Source organism: Macaca nemestrina, chromosome 18 (genome assembly GCF_043159975.1).
Source record: "Macaca nemestrina isolate mMacNem1 chromosome 18, mMacNem.hap1, whole genome shotgun sequence".
Classification (NCBI taxonomy): Eukaryota; Metazoa; Chordata; class Mammalia; order Primates; family Cercopithecidae; genus Macaca; species Macaca nemestrina.
Window position 1 is genome coordinate 12,892,210 of NC_092142.1, and position 18,284 is coordinate 12,910,493.

General features: G+C 50.0%; 1 protein-coding gene across 5 annotated transcripts in view; it reads left to right on the top strand.

Annotated features, from left to right (window-relative positions):
* LOC105467916 (sorting nexin 29) overlaps positions 1–18,284 on the top strand; it is a 590,024-nt gene that overhangs the window by 529,636 nt on the left and 42,104 nt on the right. For all 5 annotated transcript variants that reach the window (XR_011616096.1, XM_071083656.1, XM_071083660.1 and 2 more), the window contains one exon: positions 8,097–8,236. Coding sequence is in view for 4 of the 5 variants with exons in the window: in XM_071083656.1 (XP_070939757.1) it covers positions 8,097–8,236 (140 nt within the window). In the remaining variant the exon portion in view is untranslated. The remainder of the gene's footprint in view (positions 1–8,096; positions 8,237–18,284) is intronic.

Consider the following 18,284-nt stretch of genomic DNA (forward strand, 5'->3'; position numbering starts at 1 on the left):
TACAGGGGGCAGGGCCTGAGCATTGGTTCCAGGAGCCTTGTCGTCTTGTTCACAGCATTCCATCGTTTTAAAAATAGCTATTCTTCATTTGATGATATCTTTATCTTCTTGAAGCTCAAAATAAAATTAACCTTTTTTGGAGGGAAGAAAAATACTCCTATGAAAATCATCTTGAGTGTTCTTTTTGAAAGCGAGGCCCAACTCCCAGTGCCGTGTATGAATAGCTCTCAGGCATCATTGACGATGGTGTTACGATAGGAATGCCGCAGAGTGACAGCAGGGCCACGGGCGGCGAGGACTCATTAGGCAGCCCCCAGAGGAGTCTGGCAGGTTCCGTGCGCTGGGCTTGCCTCCAGTCCTGTGGCTTCTCATCTGAATTTTGGCTGCGGCCCCAGGAGCCCAACCAGAAAACTCACAGATCTCTCATGGCCCTTTAAGAGCTGGACACTCCTCAGGGGGTCAGGGCCCCTTCCCGGATGTCCCATCTCCTCCTGGGAGGTCCATGTGACAGAGGGGGCCTCTGAAGGCCTAGTTCCCCGCCTTCACTCACTTGCTCCCTGGTGTTCGGCTCTCTTTGGAACCAGGGAGCTGCCTTCCAGACCAGTCTGTCTGCTCCACCACCAGGCGTCTTTGTTCTCTCTCTCTGGACTTTGGCAACACCCTCCAGGCCATTCTTCCTGTGGCCTGCCTGGCCTTCCCTGATTTTATCCCCAACAGGTATTTGTTCTTTCAACAAATGTGTATGGAGCCTCTTGGGATCTCCAGGAACTGTGTTAGGCTCCAGAGATAAAGGGATGAACCAGACAGATAAGGTCCCTGCCTTGGTGGAATTACCGTCCAGCAAGGGAGGTGGAGGAGCGAGCAAGAGGCCCACAGTGAAGGAATGAGACTATCCCAGGAAGCACCGAGTGCTTTGAAGAAGGGAGAACGAGGACTGGATCAGAGAGAGCCTGGGCCCCCTCCACTGGCATGTCCCGAGAGTTCTCTCAGAGGTGGTGGCACAGGAGCAAAGACCAAAATGGCAAGGCCTTCTGGGCCAGGGGGACATCCCAGACAGAGATGGGAGACATCAGGAGATTGTATGCTGGACATGAGAAGAAATTCTGGGCTGCTAACATATTACGGTGTTGGTGAGGGTCGGCGTGGGAGGCGTTGGGGAGAAGGTGACATGAAGAGAGGTTGGCAAGGCATGCTGGGGCCACATGGCAAGGTTCCCATAAGCCATGCTGGGAGTTTAGTCATGTGTCCTGGGAGATGGACGGAGTGCATGGGAGCCATTGAAGAATTCCAATAGCAAAGGGTCGTGATGGAGTTTTGAGAGCTCTCTCTGCCTAAGCTGCCTACAGCCTACTGTCCCCAAGCATTCCCTCTCAGTGTTTATCAGATCATCGACCTCCTGCTTCCCACCTCCCGCTGGCTTTGTTGCCTGGTCTCCGTGGCTCTGCACCGTCTTACTGCTGACACTGCAGTCTTACACCTCTGGAGCTCCTAAACCCAGCCACGCGGGCTGCCTCCTGTTCCAGCAAGCCAAGCTCCTTCTGCCTGGGCGTTTCTTCTTTGCATTTGCTATTCTTTCCACTTGGCGTGCCCTTCCCCCACCCCCAGGGCACCACCTTGACCACCTGATGGCCACATGTCTTTCCTCCAGGAGCTAAAGCACCGGCTTCCAAGGCTGCTTCCTCAGAGTGAAGCGGTCCCTCCAGCCCTCCTGCAAACATATACACTCCTCCTTGCGAGCTTCCCTGAGCACCAGTGGGTTCTACTGCAGCACTTGCCCCAGCCTGTCCCCACCCCCTCCTGCACATTTCAACTCCTGGAGGAAAAGGATCCCAGCTAAACATCCGTGGATCATCAGCACCTGGCCTGATGGGCCATGTCGGCTACCAGGTGCTGAGCCTGGGTTATTACCAGTGGGGTAGGTGTACCCCATCGCTATCCTGCAGATGAGAAACAGATTCCAAGGGATTTCCACGCATTCCCACCGAGCCAGTAAATGGTACCGCAGGTCTCTGACAGTCCCAGGGAATGTCACTTATGATGTGAAGTAGATGCAGTATAGCCTCTGGGATGCATTTCTAGGGCCTTGGCTGGTCATACTGCCTGTGCAAGGGGTATAAACCAGGGCTTGCAAATGCACTGGATCACAGAGGCCACCAGGCAGGGGACCAGGCTGGGCAGAGTGACAGTGCTGTGTGGTCCGCTAATTAGGCACTCCTGGCTTAGCCCGTACCCACTGGCAGGGCTGCTCATTATTTAAAGGGAAGCCAGAAATCTGGGTTTTATGCAGAAATCTCCTAGTTTTAATGTTTCATAGCGTTACTCAGGCCATACAAAACATACCTGTGGGTCACATTTAGTCTGTGGACCTCCGTGAGCAGCTTGTGGTGAAAATGGTGGCACCATGTCCCCCAAAAGGTCAGAACCCAGGTGATCCCAGGGGGAATCCAGTCTGAACAGTGTTGCATTCAACCTCTTAAAGAATGGATAGATAAAGAGGTGCCCTGTAACTCCTCTTTTAAAATTCCAGAAGCAGCAGGCACTTGTGAAAACTGAAACGTTTAAGGGCCGGGCGCGGTGGCTCAAGCCTGTAATCCCAGCACTTTGGGAGGCCGAGGCGGGCGGATCACAAGGTCAGGAGATCGAGACCACAGTGAAACCCCGTCTCTACTAAAAATACAAAAAAAAAATTAGCCGGGCGCGGTGGCGGGCGCCTGTAGTCCCAGCTACTCAGGAGGCTGAGGCAGGAGAATGGCGGGAACCCGGGAGGCAGAGCTTGCAGTGAGCCGAGATCGCGCCACTGCACTCCAGCCTGGGCAACAGCGTGAGACTCCGTCTCAAAAAAAAAAAAAAAAAAAAGAAAACTGAAACGTTTAAACACGGGCTAGGTCTTAGATAGCACCAACGAGTCATCATTAATTTTGTTAGAGGTGATTATGCCGTTGCGTTTAAATGGGAAAATGTTGTTAATTTTTCAGAAATACACACCAAAGTATTTAGGAGTAAAATGTCATGACTATAATTTATCTTAAAACACCTTAGCGAGAACATAAAAATGATGACATAAATACGGAAAAGAGTTAAGACTTTTCAGACAAAGTATTGTGGGGATTCATTAAAATTTGCACTGCTTTTTGCCTTATTTAAATTTTTTCAGTGAGGCGTGATGGCTTACACCTGTAATCCCAGCACTTTGGGAGGCCGAGGCAGGTGGATCACCTGAGGTCAGGAGTTCGAGACCAGCCTGGCTGACATGGCGAAACCTGTCTCTATTAAAAATACAAAAATTAGCCAGGTATGGTGGAGCGTACCTGTAGTCCCAGCTGCTTGGGAGGCTGAGGCAGGAGAATCTCTTGAACCAGGGATTGCACCACTGTACTCCAGCCTGGGTGACAGAGCGAGACCCTGTCCCCCCCGGAAAAAAAAAAAAAAAAAAAACCATTCACAATATAAATGTAAGAAAACAAAACACAGTCACAGGCGAGAATATAGCCTTCCATGAATTATTCTTGGATCTTCCACACCTCTCAGGTCACCTTCTGCCGAGTCCTGTGCTGCAATTCAGGCCAAGGTGTCTGCACCTCTAGGGTCAGAGTGAGACCTGAGGGAAAAGTGCCCGGGGTGGAGAATGAGTCAGGCAGCCCTGCCTGCCGTTGCACCCGGGTGTCAGGCTTCCTCCTTTTCACAGGGCAAACGGCTTCTGCTAAAGCCAGCCTAGAAGTAGGATCTCAAAGAAGTGAACCTCGCTTTGGGGAAGCCTGGTGTAGAGGAACCCATGGGTTTTTCTGTGGAGGGCTGAAAGTTGTCTTCTGTACTGGGGGAGGCTGCCTGATGGAAGGGCCTGCTCAGCCACCTGCTAGTCTTGACCCTTTGTGCAAGTGCCTCACCTTTCTGAAATTCAGTGACCAGCCTTGGATGTGCTGTAGCGATACAGGGCAGGGGAAGTTCTGAGAACGGAGTGTGAGTGAAGATGTCACAGACGTCAGTGGATAAATAAAATGTGGTGTATGTACACCGTGGAATACTATCAGCCATAAAAAGGAACGAAATCATGTCTTTTGCAGCAACTTGGATGGGGCCAAAGGCCATGATTCTAAGTGAAGTAACTCAGGAATGGAAAACCGAATCCCGTGTGTTCTCACTTATAAGTGGAGCTAAGCTACGGGCATGCAAATACATACAGAGTGATATAGTGGACTTTGGGGACTCAGGCGTGGGGGAGGTAGGGAAAGGAGTGAGGGATAAATGACCTCATATTTGAGTACAATGCACACTGCTCAGGTGAAGGGGGCGCTAGAGTTTCAGAATTCACCACTAAAGAACTCGTTCAAGGCCGGGTGCAGTAGCTTATGCCTGTAATCCCAGTACTTTGGGAGGCTGAGGTGGGCGGATCACTTGAAGTCAGGAGTTCGAGACCAGTCGTCACTACTAAAAATGCAAAAATTAGCCAGGCATGGCTATGTGTGTGCCTGTAATCCCAGCTACTTGGGAGGCTGAGGTAGGAGGATTGCTTGAACCTGGGAGGCGCAGGATGCAGTGAGCCGAGACTATGCCACTGCCCTCCACCCTGGGCGACAGAGTGAGACACAGTCTCAAACAAAAACAAAAACAAAACAAAAAAACTCATTCATGTAACCAGAAATCACCTGTACCCCCAAAAATTATTGAAATAAATCAGATTTTCAAAAAATTTCAGTTGCTGCCATATTGGATGTTCTTAGAGCAGAACCTGGCTTAGGTTTCCAGGGAGCCGCTATTGTGAGGGGTGAGCACTTGGAAGGGACTTGGGATTCCTCCAGGGGCCTCTGAGACCCGGGTGAGAGAGGCAGATCAGACTCATGGATGGAATTCTCTAACCTTCATTTTGGGGGTGGGAGGGTCACCTTCCTTGGGCTCTGTAGCAGCACCCCACATACAGCAGGAAGGACCATCTCTGATCGCTCCTCATTGCTTTAATGTTTTGAGCATTTCCCTTCCAAAAAAAAAAAAGAAAAACCTTCACAAGTTCTTTCAGGGCTGATGAGCTCATTTCTTGTCTTCCTGTGGTAGAGTCTCCCAGGCTGCCTCGAGGGTTTCTTGTGCAGATGAAAAACTAGGCTTCATGAGCTCCATTGGGCACTAACCTGGCATGTTAACCACCTTCCAAGGAAAAGCATCTCATTGTTTAATGGTGGGTTGAAACTTGCCTTCCAAGGAGCAGAACCAGCATTCAGACTGGGTGAGCAGAGGCCCCAGCTTGGGTTGTAGGATCCTGGGACAACGTTGTCTAAATGTCTTCTCTCATTCGTACATAGCCCACCTCCTGCCAGGCTGTGAGATTGTAGCCACCAGCTGGACTGATGGTGACACTGGAGTGGCTCTCAGCAGTGTTTGAGAGCTGCCACCCCTCTGGAGAAAGGTCCCCCACTGAGGCCGCTCATCAGAGGTGGCTTTGGACGAGAAGACTTTGTTGTGACTTTGGAGTGGCCCTGAGGGACCCCTGCTGGCATAGATGCTCCACGGTTCCATCTCCCACCTGGTGGTCACAAGAGGCTTGCCAGAGAAAATATAAGGATGCCTAGTGAAATTGGAAGTTCACATAAACCAATAATTTTGTGGTATAAGTGTATCGCAAATAGTGCATGGAAAGGTTTCCTTGCATAGAACATACTTTTTGCGGAAAAATTATTCATTATTTATTTGAAGTTCAAATTTCACTGGGTGCCCTGTATTCTCATTTGCTAAATCTGCCAACCCTGGCTCAGAGGCACCACTTAAGAAAGACTCTTCTTGCCATGCTCGGGGCCTTGGCAGGGCTTTGTAGGGACTCTTCTCTTCTTTTTATTCTGATTTTGATTTTTAGAGTCAGTGATATGGTTTGGATTTGTGTTCCTGCCCAAATCTCCTGTCAAATTGTAATCCGCAGTGTTGGAGGTGGGGCTGGGTGGGAGGTGATTGGATCATGGGGGTGGATTTCCTCCTTGTTGTTCTCATGACAGTGAGTTCTCATGAGATCTGGTTGTTTAAAAGTATGTGGCACCTCCGCCTTCCCTCTCTTCCTCCTGCTCCAGCCGCGTAAGACGTGCCTGCGTCCCCTTTGCCTTCCACCATGGTTATAAGTTTCTGAGGCCTTCCCCACCATGTTTCCTGTACAGCCTGCGAAACCATGAGCCAGTTAAACCTCTTTTCTTTATAAATTACCCAGTAGGTAGTTCTTTATAGCAGTGTGAGAATGGACTAATACAGTCAGGGTCTAACTGTCTCCCAGGTTGGAGTGCAGTAGTGTGATCATAGCTCACTGTACACCCCACCTCTAGGACTTAAGCAATCCTCCTGCTGCAGCCACCCACGTAGCTGGGACTACAGGTGCACACCACCACGCCCGGCTACTTTTTTCAATGTTTTGTAGAGATTGGGCCTTGTTATGTTACCCAGGCTGGTCTTAAACTCCTGGACTCAAGTGATCCTCTTGCCTCAACCTCCTAAGGTGCTGGGATTATAGGCATGAGCCGCCACACCTGGCCTGTGGGAACTCTTCACCTGGGACCAGGGCACGTGATGCTAGGCAGTTTTTCGAGGTGCTGACAGATTGTGACTGAGCCCCTGCCTTGGGCCAGCTCTGTGCCTGCACAGGGAGAGAAGAGACGAGTGCCACATCCGATCTATGGGCCTCCTGGGTGAGGTACCAAGGCCCACTGCAGACTGCAGTTTCCTGATCTGTTTCACGCAATCGTCATAGAACATTCCTCCTTGTGTTCTGTGAGGTTGGAAAGACCCCGTTCCTCCACTGCCTTCTCTCAGCTCTTTGTTTCTTCACCTTGCTTGGTCTTCAGTCCAGAAGGAGCATGATTGTCTCAGAGAAAGCCTTTCCCGGCCCTGACGCTCACTGCCCAGGATGTCTTTGTTACAAGCCAGGGGCTATTAACACAGATGCACAAAGCAGGACTGGCTATGGAATGTGTGGGGCCCAGGCCAACGTGACAGTGTGGAGCCCCTGGTTCCAAATTAATGAGAATGTCAAGGTGGGCAGCAGCTCACCAGTGTGGACCCTCTGCGACAGCTGGGGTTGCACACCAAGCAAGCTGGCCCTGCCCACAAACACCAAGCAGACACGGGGGTGGTGGGGGCTGCACGATGAGTGAGGGGGTTCTGGAGCACAGAGTCCCTGATCCCTGAGTGGTGGAAACTGCTCAGACCTGGGAACCTGTGCCTGCCTTCTGGGGCCACGCTGCACAGCCCAGGCTGGTATGGACCTATGGGTGGGGCCATGCTACCATACATCCTAGGTTTGTGTGTGTGTGTGTGTGTGTGTGTGTGTGTGAGAGATGGAGTTTCGCTCTTGTTACCCAGGCTGGAGTGCAATGGCGCCATCTTGGCTCACCACAACCTCTGCCTCGTGGGTTCAAGCGATTCTCCTACCTCAGCCTCCCGAGTAGCTGCGATTACAGGCATGTGCCACTATGCCCGGCTAATTTTGTATTTTTAGTAGAGACGGGGTTTCTCTTTGTTAGTTAGGCTGGTCTCGAACTCCCAACGTCAGGTGATCCGCCCACCTCGGCATTGTGTCCCACGCATCCTAGTTTTTCAAGAGAACACAGAAATTGTTTATTAATAAAATCTCTTTCTTAATCAGTGGCGGTTGATTTGTGTTTGGAGAAACTCCTCTGAAGGCAACATTAAGCCCGTGCTCTGGAGTGGCATTTGGTGTGACTGATAATTACCCGCTGACTTGTGTGGTCGCTGGATTGATTTGTGTCTCCCTCGCTGGCCCGTGAACTCCACGAAGGCCACAGCAGCGCGTTCATTGTCCTACCCCTGACCCCAGCACCACATTCGGCACGTTTTGGTGCCCCATAAATAACCGTCCCATTTGAATAGGAACACACCAGATGTAGGTCTTGGACCTGCTTTTCCTCCACTTAATAATAATATCGTGGGCATCTTTCTTGTTATTCCATGTGATGATACGTGTAAGGGCTCAGGGACCAGTCACACAAGGCGGTTGCTCAATCAGTGTTGGCTGCCGGGATGGCGCTGATGGGTGATCGCCTGTTCTATGGGGTCGTTTCTGACCAGGTGAGGAACACATATCTGAGCGAAGATGTTTTGTGTTTCCTCAGGATGCCAAGTTTGTGGAGGAACGAAGAAAGCAGCTCCAGAATTACCTGCGCAGCGTCATGAACAAAGTCATCCAGATGGTCCCCGAGTTCGCCGCCAGCCCCAAGAAGGAGACCCTCATCCAGCTGATGCCCTTCTTTGTGTAAGTACTGCTCCCACAGGCACGCGCCGCCAGCCCTGCCAGCACTTCGTTCTTGGTTGTTTTATAAAGATTGGGGAGGAAAGTGGCTCTCCGTGATGCCCTGGTCGCCACGGGACCCAGGCGACCTCCAGGGCCTGTTCCAGGTGCCGCGATGGAGGCCGGGCCTCAGTGCTTTGGAGCTTCTAAAGGATAGGAAGAGAGCAGGCCTGCAAATGAGCATTGTTGACTTCAGGCTCACAAATAAACTCAGGGCTCTGTGATTTTATACTTTGACACATTTCAATCAAGGAAAGATTCATTTTCTACACAGCCCACTGGGTGCTCCAAAACTGAAACAAATTGTGTCAGTGTTTCTCAAGCTTGGGTGATGAACCCAAGGAAAAGTTCTCCCAGACTCGTACCATATTAACTTAAATTATTTTTATATGAGTATTACTTAAAAATGAACATTAATATTATTTAAATACCTTCTCTTGAAAAAGTAAAAAAAAAAAAAAAAAAAGTTTACATATTATGCACTTAGAAAATCATTATGTTTCAGGCTGGGCATGGTGGCCCACACCTGTAATCCCAGCACTTTGGGAGGCCGAGGTGGGTGGATCAATGAGGTCGGGAGTTCGAGACCAGCCTAGCCAACATGGTGAAATCCCATATCTACTAAAAGTACAAAAATTAGCCGGGCATGCAAAAATTAGCTGGGCATGGTGGCGGGCACCTGTAGTCCCAGCTACTTGGGAGGCTGAAGCAGGACAATCGCTTGAACCCAGGAGGCAGAGGTTGCGGTGAGCTGAGATTGCGCCGCTGCACTCCAGCCTGGGCGACAGAGCAAGACTCCGTCTCAAAAAAAAAAAAAAAAAAAATCGTTACACTTCAAAATTGTCAATTAACCCAATGGATGCTACTGTTTTCAAGACAGCTAATCTTGGCTCTAAATGTCATGCAGTGACTTCTTTTCACCTGCCACATGCCAGGCATGCTGACCTCATCCACCCCTTTGCTCTGGTCCCATTGCCAGGAAACATCGGGCCGTCCTTTTGATGTCACTGCCTTACCACTGATTAGTCCACTCTGTTGTCATAACCTGGGACCTCTGACGTTTACATCCTTGGAATTAGGGGAACCAAGATCATCAAGCCCAACTTGGTTTTTATAGTCTTCAGATGCTACAGAATGTAATTCTATTATTTCTAAAATCTTATCGTAATAGAAACATGAAACGTGAAAGTCCGTAGAGAAGACCTGTGGGATCAGGAGTCATTCGAGAAGCACTGTTCTGGCTCGGTGTGATCTGTATGATTTGCTGGGGTACAATAAGAGTTTCCTGTCACAGTAGCTGTTTAACAGTTGTTCTGATGGTGATGCTGGGTTCAAAACAGAGGGTGGATTTCTGCTCCTCTCCGTGGGGTGCACCTTTGGGAGCCGGCTTCTGTGGGCTGTGCTTCTGTCTGTGGGGTGTGCCTGGCAGTACCATCCAGATAGACATGAGCAGCTGCCCGTCTTCCCTGCCTAGGCCCTTTGAAATTGTCTCCAAGATGGTTGCTTAGATTTTCTCATTGTTCCAGGGTTTTTGTGAGAAGACATCATAGTGTCGTGCTGCCTTTGATAAGAGGTGCCTTTTTATCCTGAATAGACGACAGTATCTAGAACGCTTTATTTTCCTTTTCTCCTTTTATTTGTGATGCCAGGGCCTTGATCTCAGTATTTGGAAATGGCCGCGATAGTTCACGTGAGGAGTTCTCATTCTCTTAGAGGCATCCGCTTACAGGCAGCCTGGGGTGTGTCTCGGAGTCATTGCACATCGGCTGAATTCCCCGGTGAAAACTGAGTTAGCAAGTTGCTCCTAAGATGCTCCTGATGTTGACAGTGTGAGCAGGAGACACTGCCCCATCTGCAAGTCAGTGTCCCCCACCCCCCACAGGGCTCCACAGCCCAGGCCTCTCCGGTCCAGTGTTTCCCAAACATTCGTGTGCTGAATTGTAAAAACAGCACGTTAATGCGAGCCTCTCGGCGTGATGTGAATCTCAGCCACGCTGGTTGCCATCAGTCAGCGCTGAGAGAGAAACCTCACAGAACACAAGGTTCAATGTATGGACTTTACAGAACAAGAATTTCAGTGGGAGACTGTGGCAAAAGACACAGTGTCGATGCTGGAATTTTCACTACATGTTGGTCTAGACCCCAGTTGAAATTAAACAGCTCTTTTAATAAAAGCTCTTTGGCGTTCCTCGCTGTTCCAAATCACACTGCTCCCTTCTTCTTCTTCTTTTTTGAGGAGGATGGGATTACAGGTCGGAATGTACGGATTGTTTCATTTTGGGGCAATGATGGATGAGGCACAGCCAAGCCTTGCCCGTGCTGACGAATCTCCACGTGATCGTGTCCTTTCTCCATGTGCTGCCCACAGAAAGCAGCGAGGCTGCTGTCTCAGCTGGAAAGCCGAGCCTGAGAGATTCCTGGTTAAAAAAAACAAAACAAAAATCTCCTGGCTAAGGAAATAAACCCCAAAGCTTATGATTCTTATAAATCTTGACGGATTTTTTTCCTTGGTTCTTTCAAATGTTGATTTAGGATCTGGAAAGTCCATTTGAGTTACTGAACGTAACTGGATTGTTCGCTAAAGAGAGGGCCCCCCATCTTCCTGTGGATGCCAGCCTCGCGTTTCACAGCACCCATCTCATCTCGTCTTCTGGAGAGCCAGTGAAATCTATTTCATAGTGATGAGGAAAGTGAGGCTCAAAGGGGTGACCTGGCTGGTCCCGGGGTCCCCACCCAGCACAATGGGATCCTAGGGTGTTTGGCACCATAGCCCATGTTTTTGGGATGTAGGTGGGAAGCCTGCAGCCTGCGGACTGAGCCTGATTCTCCAACTTATTTTATTTAGCCAGTATAGTGGGGTTTTGTTTTGTTATTTATTTTTCTTAATTCAAGTACTTGTCAACATCAAAAAATTAGGTGTCAGATAAAAAAAATCCAGATGTCAAGCGTCTTTTTTTTTGAGACAAGTTCTCACTCTGTTGCCCAGGCTGGAGTGCAGTGGTATAATCTTGGCTCACTGCAACCTCCACCTCTTGGGTTCAGGCGATTCTCCTGCCTCAGCCTCTAAGTAACTGGGATTACAGGCACGTGCCACCATGCTCAGCTAATTTTTGTATATATTTTTTTCAGTAGGGATGGGGTTTTGCCATGTTGGCCAGGCTGGTCTTGACCTCCTGACCTCAGGTGATCCACCCACCTCAGCCTCCCAAAGTGCTGCAATTACAGGTGTGAGCCACCATGCCCAGCCTAGCTTCTCTTGAAAAATCAGAAGAATTGGTCATAGCCCCATTCGCCCACTCTCCCACACTTGGGTGCCCCGTGTCCACTGAACCCCCAACTCCTGTTGTCTCCCGGGCACTGAGCCAGCCTCCCCTGCCCTGCCGTTTGCCTGGTTATGTCATATATTTGGGTGGACCACTTACCGGCATGACGGCTCTGGAGTTTGCAGTCCTGGCTCTTCCCCACTGCTCCCAAGGCCCCTCCATTTGAATCTGCGGACACTCCACGTTACTCATGATGCTTTTGGTTTGCACACTGAGCCCCTGTGTGTTCTATGAACAGGGCCACTGATCGGCTTCAGGAATGGTCGTCCCATTCCAGTCTGGGAGCTCAGAAGGTGGGCAGGAAAGATAAAAGCCAGTGGGTAGAAATTGCTTGTGTTTTTCCTCACAAATACTACTTAAAAGTTTCAGTCCAGTATTAGATGGGACCTGCTTTCACACACACTCTTCCATTTTTTAATTCCATTTTACGTGTCCCTATTTCACTGTGTTCCATAAGAGGCATCATGACTTCTAAGTAATCTGCCATCTGCACAACTCTGAGTTGAAGAATGGGGAGGTTGAGTTTTTCCTCCCAGTCCCTCTGCCTCCCGTTGCCTCCCTTGTTAATGCCAGCTCTGAATTGGAAAGTAGGCCGGTGGGAAGTGGGGCATTTCTTTTCTATTTTGAACTCTGTATATCAGTGTGGCCCAGAGGGGGACCAGAGTCTACTCCCCAACACAAGGAACAGATGAGTGAGTGCCAGCCTCCCAACGCCCACATCTTTTGGAAACCCCGTGCTGTGTTCGTCGTCTGACATTTGGGGAAAGGGTGCTTACTGAGAGACGTGACACTTTGCAGATGGCGGAGATACCCAGGGAGATGTGAGGTGCCGTTCGTTCGTGGAGGGAGGCTCAGACTCCGAGAAGTCGCTCAGGGAAACTGGACTGCAAATCGGTGACAGCTTCAGTGATTTGCTGTGCTGTCATTTAGCACATTATTAAGATAGTTCTCTGCAGAGTAATTTAACTTTGGGAAATACGTTATGTTCTGCTGCTCCTCCTTGAGGAGAGAGAAAGTTGGGGGGCTGGAAAGCGGCAGAGTAATGTAGGTCACAGCAGAAATTCCCAACTGGATTTTCAGCAGAAAACCCAGTTTGGGTTTCCCCTGCCCCCGCCCCCATTTGCTGCTGCATTCTCTCTTAGGATTGTGAAATATATCCATGTTTTGCTGAAATATGAGCTGCCTTGTTCTCCCAGTGAGCAGATTACGTTTAGCTCAGCGATGCCACGCCCTGACCTGTGCACTGCGGGGGTCACTTGAACCTAAGCTGCTTTGCAAGTCACTGCTAACAAGAAGTAGCAACTTTTGACTTCTCTTGCTTTGTGGACTGACCAGAACCTTCCAGACTCCAAAGTCCTCAGCATTGCCCAGTTGCCAGGAAGGAGTGGCGATGCTGTGCAAGAGATCTCAAACCCGCGGGCCTGCTGGTTAGGTGTGTGTTCAATAAAATGTCCACACACTTCACTTTCCTTGGGTGAGCATGTCACAGTTCGGCATCGTTCCAACTACTCCGTCTTGCTTTCCCCCGTGGCCTGCTCTGCTGACTTACATCAGCCACCTGGCCCTCTAAGGCAGGTGTGTTGAGACCCCTGGTAGCCACATGGAGAGTGTGGTGTTGATGTTGGAGTCGCTGGTAGTCTTTGGCTCTTCTACTAAGGAGGAAAGTGGTCTCTTAGAAGCTTTTAGAACAGCGCATCACACATAGTAAGCACCGTATGTGTGTAACTGTTTCTACCAACAGAAAGGGAGCCTCGGGGAAAGAGATTATGGGGGGCAGATATTTTAGGGAAAGTGATGAACTTCTAGTGTGGAAAAACCCTAAAACACCACAGAAAGAAGATGAGGAGGGCACACCTGCCCTCGCACTCACTGTCAAGTCTCTCGTGTAACTTTGCAGAAATCATCAATACTTAGGTAAGTCAAATAGAAACTCAACTGTTCTGAAATTTGGCTTTCTATTTTTTTTTTCTTTTTTCTTTTTTTTTTGAAACAGTTTCACTCTTGTCGCCCAGGCTAGAGTGCAGTGGTGCAATCTCGGCTCACTGCAATTTCCGCCTTCCAGGTTCAAGCGATTCCCCTGCCTCAGCCTCCCGAGTAGCTAGAATTACAAGCACCCGCTCCCACGCCCAGCTAATTTTTTTATTTTTAGTAGAGACGGGGTTTCTCCATGTTGGCCAGGCTTGTCTCAAACTTCTGACGTCAGGTGATCCACCCGCCTTGGCCTCCCGAAGTGCTGGGATTACAGGCGTGAACCACCGTGCCTGGCCGCTTTTCTTAATTTAGTAAAACTGGCTCAGTCCTTCTGAAAGCTGATGAGTATCCACTGTAATGGCTGTTTCCTAATTTATTTCACCATTGCTCTACTTGAACAGTTAAGAGGTTTCCAGATTTTTCTCCCTCAGACTGTAGTCTGGAACATCTCAATGCATACACATTTTGGCAGGTAGAGCTACAGGCTTGATGTGTAGAAGCCATTCTGGCTTAGAGGGTATGTACATTTTAAACTTTTCCCGACATCACTAAAGTCCACCCTCTTATACCAATTTGATATGCAGGGTTTGATCTGGATCGAAGGGGAAGCCACTCTTTCCAGGGGTGCAGAACAGCTGCAAGGGGCAGGGAACCCCAAGTCATCCCCTATAGCTGCAGAACAGGGCACTTGGCCCTATGGTCAGGGCACACTGGGACCTGGGATGGAGGTCTTGGTCTCTGGGGGCTGGAGCCCTTGCAGGTGTGTGAGCTCAGGGCTGTGCTTTCCAAAGAGCACGCCAGGACTGGGTATAGTGGATGGATTGGGAGATGGGCTAGGGTGCCCTCATCATGTTGCAGACAGAAGGCGGGGAGGGCCTGACCCAGATGGCCAATAGGAAAGGGGGACGTGGGTTTGGAAGGCCCTACCAAGAGGGGACATGGGGCCCCACGTCTTAGGTGTGCAGCAGCATCTGCCCCATGGTCCTCATGGCAAGGGGGCAGCAGGAGCATTGCCACCCTCTGGGATGAGGACGGTGAGACTTGAGTAGGTGACTAGGCCTCCCGCTGGAGCAATGGAAGGAGAGCAGCAGCAGATGCCGAGTTTTTGAGGCTGAACATCTGGGTGCAGAGAGGTCAAGGGGACAAGGAGGGGAAACCCACTTAGGAGCAGATGAGACGTAAAGGAAGCATTGGGGTCGGAAACTGGTCTACGTGCATCCTGAAGGCAGGCCCGGAGCCAGGCGAGAGCAGAGTAAACGTCTCCTAGGATGGCCGCCTCTGAGCTGGCTTCAGGAGGCAGCTCCTCCCAGGCATGCCTCCGGAAATGTAAGTCTTCTCCCATCTCACATCACAAGAAAAACCAGTCAAGAGATTGGAGAAGTGTGTTATAATTGTCCTACTGAAAATTAAGGTGTAGCAGTCACAGTTTGGAGGAATCCACAGCCACAGAGCCGAGGCAGGAGCAGGAGGTATCAACACACGGAGCTGCAGGTCTGAGGCAGCGTTTGCGGGTACCAGGACAGGAACACATGGGAGAGACATGGTCACGATCTCATTAGTCAGGATTGCCTTGTACTGACGTCATGTTCCAACTGTGTGTTCCTGGCTCTGTCTACTGCAAACAATGAATCATTCTTGCAAATAAATACTAATATGTTTATGTGAATTGTATACTTTCTGTGAGTGGCATTCCAAGAAGTTACAAGTTTTGGAAGCACAATAAGTCCTTAAATTGGCATTCTGGACACCAGACTCTGTAGCGCCATGAGCCCTGCTAGGAGGTGCCCATGTTGCGTGATTCTCCCAGCAGCACCCAACAGCGTTCACTTGTGTTTCCCAGCGTTTGGAGATTCATTCTAAGCTATCGTGTTTTACAAATCCTACTAAACTCAATATTATTAAGCGAACAGTTTTAGATTTCTAGGATAATGAGTAAGTAGTGGGAAGGATGTTAGTAATAGTTTAAGAATAACTTATAATTTGGAGAATTCCTAACAAGTTGCAAGAATTCTGACTTCACCATCTCAAATCCCAGTCTCTCTCAAGAATTTGGAAACACTCTTGGGCTGCGATTTCCCTAAACATAGAATTGTTTGACATATGGGGGATTGCAGAGGTTACAAGGTCGGGGTCAGGTGCCCAGGGAAAGAGAGGGCAGGAAGAGGTACTGGCCTCGGACGGAAGCTAGGGACAGGGCAGGAGACTGGAGCCCACGGGGCAGAGGCGGGAGGAGGTGCGAAAGCCGAAGAAAGCCTGGTCAGCCTAGCGAGGGGAATCAGTGTCTCCCAGAGAAGCCTGCATAAGAGGGCTGCAGAATCAACATCTAGCCCCAGAGTGTTAAGAATAAATAGCAGGCTGTCCTCCTCTGCTGCCAAGTTGGCTGCGGACCCAGGGAGCAGGTGGCGCAGCGCGGCTGTGGTGGCATCCCTGTGCCCCTCGTCTATGGGAGAGTGCCACCAACAAGTTATCAAGGGCAGCAAGGGGAAACAGTGGTGCCTTTGCAAGCCACGGCCCACATCACACCTCTGGGAGGGATACGTTCAACTCAACAGCTCTGCTTAGAAACGTGGCCACCTTTGCCAGGCAGGGACTCTCTGAACAAACTGGATTCTGGAACCAGCGGCCATCTGAGGCCAGAGAGGACACTTTGCTGCTGTTTTGCCCAAAGGGCAGCTTATTCTCATGTGGAGCACTTTGCAGAATCCGCAGCAGCTGCCTGGAAAGTCAGCCCCGGTCACCGTTTGTGGGCTGGTACCTGTGGCCCTGTGGGTCCTGGGATAGCTTAGATGCTAAGAGGCTGTTTGGGCTCATGGAATCTTTGGCCCCTTTTCTGATGTGTTGATACGTATTTGCACACCACAGGAGGTGACACACTAATGTTGCACCCCCCTCCCAACCCCCCGCAATGAGGCTCCTGGACAGACCTGTCTCATCAGAAAGCAGGCCATCAGCCATTGCAGCCTTTTGTCCTCATTTCTTACTTTCTCAGCCTCATTATTATCAACTAGATGTATTATTTGGAGGGAGGAGACACCCTGCTACCTGGACTGACACCCCAAATTGGGGCCTTGGTTCTGTGATCTTCCAGTATCTACAGGCACCCCAAATTTACCTCTGTCGACTGGGATGTCGTGGCAAACTCAGGTGCCTGTAGGTCTGGGTGGGTCATGTAAGTGAATTAAGCCATTAAGTTGTCAGCAGGGAGTGGTGTGGAGTGCAGCTCATAGACCCCATTTAAAGGGATTGGCCACTGCTTACCTGGCTGATTGCTGTTATATAGAACTGCAGCTAGCTGGATAAAAGTCCTTAACCTTTTTAAGAGGTGGCAGAAATGCACATCTTGATATAAAGTCTGATGTTTAAGTTGGTTGGAAATTCCTTTGTTTGCTTAAAACATCTGTGGGCCTCATGGGGTCCACTGTACCTCAAAAGCCTTCCAGGGCAAAAGGGGACTTCGGTGCATAAAGCTGTTTAACATGTGAAGAGTGCAGGATGAGGGCAGCAGGGGATCCCACTTGACCCCAGGGGATCACGATGACGAGGTGCTGACCAGGACAGCTCCAACACCAGGCCTCGGGGCAACGCGGCCCCTGCGGTTCTGACTGAGGTCCTCAAAAGAGTTTGGACTCCATGAAAAAAGGGTCCATTGGAATAATCCTCGGGCTAGAGATGTCCGCTCAGTGCCCAAGCACCGCTGGCACACCTGCTCCCTTCCTCCATGTGGAAGACGTGTTCCCAAAGAGGGCCTCTGTGCCCAGCCAAATGTCTTGCTCTTCGGCGAGGTGTCCCGCGCTTCTCACACCTTCTCTATGGCAGCTCCTTTGGCTTCTTGTCCTTTCTGTGTAGCCAGCGGCTGCACTTGGTTACCTGTAGAAAGAACACAGCCAGTGATTATGGAGGGTTTGGTTTTTGTTTTGGGTTTTTTTTTGTTTTGCTTTTAGCAGCTCACCAAGAAAAGTGGGTCTCTGGAGAGCAGTTGTGTCAGTTTAGGGAAATCGGTCACAGGTTATTAGGGTTGAAAAGGAAGTCTGGTGTTCTCACCTGTTAAATTCAAATAAGTGCACTTAAAGAGCACTCCTGAATATCTTCAGGGCTGGAGATTTGCAGGTCCTGCATTTTAACTGTGGGTCCTCTGTGCCCCTAGGAAATGAAGCCAGGCTTGGTCATAGTCGCCTTCCACCAAATTCTGTTCATGGGTAAAATTCACCTGAAGGAGTTCCCTGCAGAGGGGCTGTCAGAGGACCTTTGATTCTGCTTTTCTTGGGTTGCCACTCCCCTGTCACTCACTGCCCCCTGCCCTACTAAACCCCAGTGGGTTTTCTTATGCCTCTACCCCTCTGGTTTTTAACTAAGGGCAATTTTGCCTTACTCCCCAATTCCAGGGACAGCTGGGAATGAATGCAGACATTTTTGGTTGTCCCAGTCATGGGGGACAGTGCCACCAGAATGTAGTGGGTAGAGGCGAGGGATGTGCTGAGCATCCTACACCTCACAGGACAGCCTTCTCCCTGCACAGCAGAGTTATCTGACCCGAACGTCAGTAGTGCCAAGGTTGAGAAACCCAGACCTGGCCTGAGAAGCTCGCTCGTTGGGTCTTGTAAAACCAGCTAGAAAGCACTGGGACTCCACAGTCAAGAAAAAGAGGGAGGAGAAACCAATGTGTGTTTAGCACCTGTCAGGATCCAGGTATTAGGCCAGGAGCTTTTCATTTCTTTATT